The sequence below is a fragment of the Camellia sinensis genome, chromosome 11, assembly GCF_055761805.1.
Source record: "Camellia sinensis isolate YWXY chromosome 11, ASM5576180v1, whole genome shotgun sequence".
Taxonomy (NCBI): domain Eukaryota; kingdom Viridiplantae; phylum Streptophyta; class Magnoliopsida; order Ericales; family Theaceae; genus Camellia; species Camellia sinensis.
Genome location: NC_138971.1, coordinates 113,414,213 through 113,421,671, shown reverse-complemented (window position 1 = coordinate 113,421,671; position 7,459 = coordinate 113,414,213). Strand labels below are relative to the sequence as shown.

General features: G+C 38.5%; 1 protein-coding gene across 1 annotated transcript; it reads right to left on the bottom strand.

Moving 5' to 3' along the window:
- Positions 1–4,098: 4,098 nt before the first annotated feature.
- Positions 4,099–7,459, bottom strand: LOC114317814 (cytochrome b561, DM13 and DOMON domain-containing protein At5g54830). The gene has a single exon (XM_028264598.2). The coding sequence runs from the start codon at positions 7,087–7,089 to the stop codon at positions 4,372–4,374; it is 2,718 nt and encodes a 905-aa protein (XP_028120399.2). The 5' UTR covers positions 7,090–7,459; the 3' UTR covers positions 4,099–4,371.

Here is a 7,459-nt window from a genome sequence, read left to right as displayed (position 1 = left end):
TTTAAGGGTAAATTTGTAATAAAATTAAAGTTCATTAAGTGTGTGCACAAAGATAATGTGGTGTGTGGAAATAGAATTTTCCTAACTTTACCCATCTCACCTAGTTACTATTGGGACCGCCATCATTGCTGGAGCACCTTCGCCACCCCTCTCCACCTTCATCGCCACCAAAGCCACCTCCATTGCGTCTTTTCACCATCGCCACCTCTACAACGTCATCACCTCTCCTCCTTCCACCACCTTATTTGCAGCTTATCATCGACCATCGCCCCTGCTGCCTCTTCTTCTTCTCCTCATCCTCCTCCTCCCTAAACCCTCGATCTAGGGTTTTCAAAATTTTCAAATCTAAAACCCTAGATCTAGGGTTTAAGGATGAGGAAAAAGATAATTCACAGAGGAGGGGGGTTGGCTTGGGGATTCACAGCGAGAGGGAGGCTGCAATGGCAGTAAAGAAGGTAGGGGCAATGATGAGAAGAAGTGAAGGAAAATATGCTGGGAGGAGAAGATGGCAGTAGAGACAGAGGTAATGGAAGGAGTTGGAAGCGGTGACAGTGACGAGAAGAGCATATGGTGGTAGCAAGAAGAGTAGGTTGTTGCGAAGGTGGTAGCAATGATAGAAAGGAGGTGATGGCGGCAGTGGCAAAGAAAAAGGAAGCGGTGACAGGCAAATCAAGGAAGACGAGAGGTGGCGAGTGGCTAGAGAGAATGCTTTGGTGCTGTCGGCGAAGGGTGGAGGTAGTAGTTGGAGTTGAGAGGGGTTAGGGTTAGGGTTTCAAATGAGGTTTATTTTAGTAATTTACTTTAAGGGTGGAATGTTATTAAATAATAAAAAAACACATGAAACCAATATTTTGTGGTGTATTTAAAAGCACCAAAAAAATAGGTAATGAGTTGTCAAAATTGAAAATTGATAAGACTCAAAGGCCCGTTTGATTGTCCGGATTGAATATAAGAGCTTGAGCATGATATGTAATACCTAAAGATAAAGATGAGATATAATATGTTATAGAAAATGAGATGAATTATATATACTGTGGAATTACTTCTATTATGTTTGGTTAAGATATGATATATGATGGGATAAGATGAGAGTAATTATTTTTGACTTTTGGATGAAAGATTTCCTATATCATACAGTGGAGAATATACAATATCATGGAGGGTTGGTATTTCATATCTCCCTTTTGCATCATATACTATCTGGACTCCTCATATCTGGAGCAATTAAACACGGAGATATAGGGAAACAAGAAAATATGTGAGACCCACCTCATATTATATCTGGTCCTATCCTTACATATGCTCCTTATATATGGTAAATAAACAAGGCCAAATAGTAACTTGGACAAAAAAAAATGATACTATGAGTCTATTATTTTTTCATATCATCACTACCGTCACATTTGCCACTACCAACCACTGTTGTTGCCATCAATCACTTTTGTCGACCAGCCGACAACGATTTAGCAGTAGATCTAGACAAGAATTCATTCAACTCTTCAAAATTGAATGGCCAAAATCAATCTACTACAGAATGGACTATTTCGATGGTTCGCTCAGACAGATGCAGATGTATTTTTTCTAATCTGTTTAAGTTCAGATGAATGGTGAAACCCGATCTCTGAGTATCCATTGTTTGGTAGAGATGTGATGATAAACTTTTAGTCAAAAACCATGATTGTCAATGCATTGATAATTGTGCTCTTTTTTATTTATTAGTTAATTTATTTTTATTTTTTTTGGTTAGCATCCTAGAAAATAATGCTATACTTTATGCTTTTTTGTGTTAAAAAATAGCTTTTATTAACTAGTTATTATAGTCATTTATGAAATATGAAATTTGGAATTATGTTTATTATAAGAAATGAAGAATAAAAAAATATTGGACCCAAAACAACTTGCATGTTTGTTTGTGACAACCCTTTTTTCTTCACCTCGACAACCGACCAGTTAAGCCAGTGTAATAACCGAAATTTCCCCTCATCTTTCAAATTTTGGTAGAAGTTATGATCGATGAGAAAAGTTGATGGCCATAATCATTTTTTTCTTACATAGCTTCAGACAGGCCCTTATATTACGATGGACCACTTTTTACTAAATTATCTCCTAACATACAGTTCTCCAAGAGGCATGAAAACATCAGCATTATCATCCATACTGAGATCTAAATGAAAAGGCATTACCTTGTTCAGCTCAGTTGAAACATTGTTCCTGACCAGATCTTCGGCCGTGGCATTTGAATTCATAGTTTCGAGAGTCCGCACAAGAATTCAATCTTGGATTAAAGCTATTTCAAGTCGATCCATATATGAAAACATGTCATATATCTCAAAATGTCCTGATTTGAATCGGTATCCACTTCAAGACGTTTACTTTTTTTTGTCCTTGATGATGAGTTGAGAAGAATACCCTTTTTCAAGATATTGCAATCTCACAACACAAAGAACACACAAGTGCCAGCACAAGAAACGACAACGACCACAATAAAACACAGCAACCTAAGCTGATCCATCTTTATTTTCAGTTTTTATTTTTCTAATATTTATCCTTGGGCTAATTTGTTGTTCATTTTATGAGAAAATGAGATTTTAGGACTCACACACCATTATTTTCAGAGCATTACTGATGACTTTCAATTTTTTTTCTCAAGAATTATCTGGGAGAATTACAGAATCATGCAAAACAAAGACCAAATGGAGTTCACCCGTCCTTGCATAGAAGTTTTAAATTTGGTGGCGAAAAAGAAAGAAATAGAAAACAAAAATTACTTCTATGAAAGTCAAGAAAGTTGATAGGGTGCTTCAGCTTGACTGTCGACTTTCAGCAACAGAAAAAATGCATCAGATAGACTCAATGAACCATGAGCAAAACAAGAAATATAACCTTTCTTGTATGTTTCCCACATGAAGTTACTTATCTGAGAGCCTATTTCTCTCCATGGAGTTTGTGAGGGGTGGGAGTGTTGAAGATTGAGTAGAAATTGGAATCACAAAACATATACTAATCCCCAATATCAACAACATTGACAAATCAAATATAGTTGCATTACACAAACAAAAAGGAACGGGGTTTAAAAGACCACTCAAATAAATGAAATGCAAAGTTTATAATCAACAGGAACACGTGGCAAATCAACAATTTAAATTCTGCCAAATTTGTTTAAAGGCAACCTTTACAGATGTTAAGACTGTGGACGGAAAAACAAAGCCCAATAAAACATGTCAAAATTGTACCAAACTGTTGGTACATTTTTGAATTCAAGCAAACCTTTTGCAGCACTTTAAGAGATCATATAGCAACTAATAAATTTTTGTTACAGCTAATCATAAGCTTGTTATAACAACTAATAAAATAAACACATTTTTTGCTTGATGCATCAAGGAGCTAGTTGTGCTGAAAATATTACACAACTGTGCTGAAAAGTAAAATAATGAAAGAAACTTTAAAATCTCTCCAAGGCCTAGTAGAAGTCCGGTTTTTCCTGATGAACAATAATACAAATCAAGTGCTAGTCATAAGAGATTACACTTACACTACATTAACTTTTCTTTCATCAAATCGCAAACAAGTCATATGAAGATGGATAATTTGGAGCCAAATGTAGGAAGCAAGGCCTGGAAATATCTACTATCTAATATGAAGACTACCAAGAATGGTTCAACAACTTGCAAAAGTGGTATTAATGAAACTTTCTGTTGATGAATGGGAATATACCCTGTTTCCATATAATAGAGTTCAGCATAACAGAGTGAATCCATACTATTTTGGAAGCGTGTCCAGTGTGAGGTAATCACTAACAAAAAGAAATGTTTTTGAATAAACAAGTAAAGATGAGTTAATGGAACAGCAACTATTCACGAAATATAATGTTCAATCAACTGAAAATCATGTCCTACATTGCTGGTATTAGCAAGAACATACCAAAACAATACAAGATTAGAAAGTTGATTGTAGAGGAACCCAAAAAAAAAAAGGCACTGAAGAGTTAACTATGAAAGTATAAAGTTAAAAAAAAAATGAAGCTGCTTTGACTGCATAAGACAGCATGTTTTTGATATTGCATTAAACCTTACCAAATAACACAGAGAGAGAGAGAGAGAGAGAGAGAGAGAGTTTCTAATTTTGCAAATAAATGTATCGAGTATACAAAATACATGCCAGAGGATATTTGATCTCCAGGATGAATGCTGGAGGGAAATATAAGAATGATTGGCAAGTGAAACTCAACCCTAACAGTAACATCCAAGAAGGCAAGAACCTTACAAGCAAATAAACAAGCTTATGCTATCTTCTGTGTAAGTAAAAAATTCAAAACTGTTGAAGAACAGTAGCAAATCTATATTAAAAAAAAATAATTGAACAAAAGATCCCTTATCTGCTAAGAGGTTCTAGCTGAATTTCCATTCTTTCAGATTGAGATGATTCTTTTTCTGCAAATGCCCTACTTGGGCTCAAGAGATCAATATCCTCATCCTCACTATTACCCAACACCCAATTGCTGCTTCCAGCAGTTCTATCCCTCCTATGCTTTTTTTCCCGATATTCCAAATACATTACTGTCAAAGCACCAATCAAGAACCAAGCTATCAAAGCCCATTCGAGTCCATGAACATTTTCGCCACGATATCTATCACCTAAATGCTTCATTCCACTAATAAGAGCTGCGATCCCAACAACAATGGCACATCTGCCAACAATAACATGAATATACTCCCAAATAAGCCTTTTTGAGGAAGCCTGCTCCCCATGAGCTGTCCTTTTAGGTCTCATGTATGCATTCACTGGTTGTATACAAGCCAAACAAATAGCAGCCATTCCAAACTTAACATGTACTGAGTCGAAATGTAGACCCTGAAGCTCAGCAACAGCAAAAAGAAAGCCAAGCATGACAATTGCTAATCCAGAATATTGCAAGTAAACATGAAGCTGGAACCATCCATCACCCTTAACATGTTTTAAGTACCTAGCTGCCAATATTCCACCTGGAAGCAAAATTCCCCAAGCAAGAAACATCATGAATCCATGTACAGCCAATACAGGGCGTAAATCCTCCTCTGCCTCTGCAGAACCACGCATAAGAAGGACCCGAACTGGCCTACTGCTAGTTACAAAATGCATATTTCTCTCACTTAAATTGTCTCCAGACCATTGAGAACCCATGGCCCAGACCATTTTCAGAGGGGTTGTAGGATCAATAATATTCTTACACTCTGGCCTGTCACTCCCAGTGCATGATGGATTCAAGGGACGGGTGAACTCCAAAGTGATCATGCCATTTTCTGATTTACATCTTACATATGTCAAGTTCTCATTTGTTGGATGTATTTTTGAGGCATCCTTTCCATCAATCCAATAGGTATTAACCCCCCCTTTGCCTTCATCATCAACCCAACCCACATAAGCAAAGCTATTTATCATCCCACTACCAAACGCTATTGCAAGATAACGACTTTTTTTCTCACCCCGAGCTGCAAAAGATATTGAATTTTTTGACAGTGTCCAAAATAAAGTAACTTGCTGATCATCTAAAACAACACTGTTGTTATACATATCTGACAAACCCCCATCAACCACTTGAACTTTCCAACCCATTTTCTGTGTAAACACTGACTGATAGTAAACTTGATCTGGGGTGTTTCGGTCTGGTGCCCAAACTAATTCTGTAGGACTAGCTTGGACTCCTTCAGCTTTTGGCCCCCCTGCATAAACAGTTTCAGACATATTTCTTAGAGTTGCATTCCCACCAAGCGGATCAGAAGTAACATAAAATGCTACATCATGACCAGCTTGTATTGAGAACTTCACACGAACCCCCCTTTCTACCCTCAAAACAGGAGCCTCTTTCTTATTAATGTAAATAACTTTCAAAGGATTTGGGGGATTCGGATAATGTAAAGCAGGGCCTGTGGTAACAACGAGTGGTGCATTTCCATCTGCAGTGACGAGATCTTGATCCTCCTTATCTTCGGCATCCAGTGGTCCCAAGCAATCATTCACGTGCTCAGAAACATTAAGCATCAAATGCCCATAAGTCCCACCATGATTTTTGGGAAGATAATAAGGAAAAATACTATCAGGCAGCTTTATCAAACCCATAGCCCAAATCACAATCATGTTATCCACATGATTAACCGACAAATCATACTTCTTATCAGCATCCGACTTCAATGGCCTCTGATACCGGATAAATGACACCCCATCTTTCCTATGCCCATAAACCAACCTTGTGTTGTTTACCGAATCAGCACTATCTGACCCCCCTTCATACAACGTGTCGGGACACACACCCTGAACTTTGCCATTCTCATCTCTAGTGCATTCACTATACTTGGTAATGTAAAAATCATCAGCAAATGGCATACCATCCTCCTTAAACCCAGTCACCGTCACATCAGCACCGAGCATAAACTTGGGTGATGAATTGGGTACTGCCCATCCAAAGGCCATGTAATCCTGATACCCAGTAGCAGCCTCCAAGCCAATATCAATTACTCCCTCATCCACCTTCAATGTCCACCTAATCCTATAATTTGGTAACAAAGTCTTACAATTCTCAAACATTGTGGGCTGCTCATCAACCCAAACACTTGAATTGTCTCCGCCAACACCCGGTGAAGGTGAAGGTGAAGGTGAAGGCGACGGGGCAGAATTCTCCGACCCATTTCTCAAATTTTTCAATACAACATGTCCAAAGTCTGATGCCGTGGGTACGTCCCAAACGGCAACGACTGTGACATTAACCCAACTCACATTCTTCATCAAATTGACAACAAAGCTATCATTTCTATAAGTTTGGTTAAGTTTCATATCAGATATGACAAACCCAGTAGTTAAATTAGAGAAATCATCACCGATCGCACCCCAAAAGTGCACATCAGAGCCTTGAAGCATATCAAATTGAGAAACCCGAAAAGAACAATCATCAATCAACTCAAAGTGGCCTCTGAGTTGGTGTTGAAGCATTATGAATTCAGATTGGAAATTGAGCAAAGAAGTGGTGTTGGACTTGGGACAAGTCGGATCTGAAGAACAGAATTGAATCGAATGAAAGAGGAAAAACCCTAGGAAGAGTATGACAGCTCTTGCCATGGGGCGATGACGGAGATCCGAATTCACGGATCAGGGTCGTGGACTATTGAATCCGTAAATGGTTTTTTAGAGAGAGAGAGAAGAGTGTGGTAGAGAGAGAAAGTACCTGATGATCGCTTCTGAGATCGCCGGTGGCGGAGGAGGAAGAGTGTGCGTGGGAGGGAGAGAGAGAGAGAGAGTGGGGTGACTCGGAAAAAGCGAGTCTGGAACTCGTAGTCGTCGTCGTGGTTTCGTAGGTCCGTGGAAAGAGAGCGCTTTGTAGGTAATGGTTTTGGTGGGCCATCCCAAGAATTGAGGAATGGGAATTTTGGGGGGTGACTTTTCTAGTGCATTTCCCACTCCCCCCAACTTGGTTCTCAAATTACATTAC

Coding starts and splice junctions, on each gene's coding strand:
- LOC114317814 (XM_028264598.2), bottom strand. CDS start 7,089: ATGGCAAGAGCTGTCATACTCTTCCTAGGGTTTTTCCTCTTTCATTCG.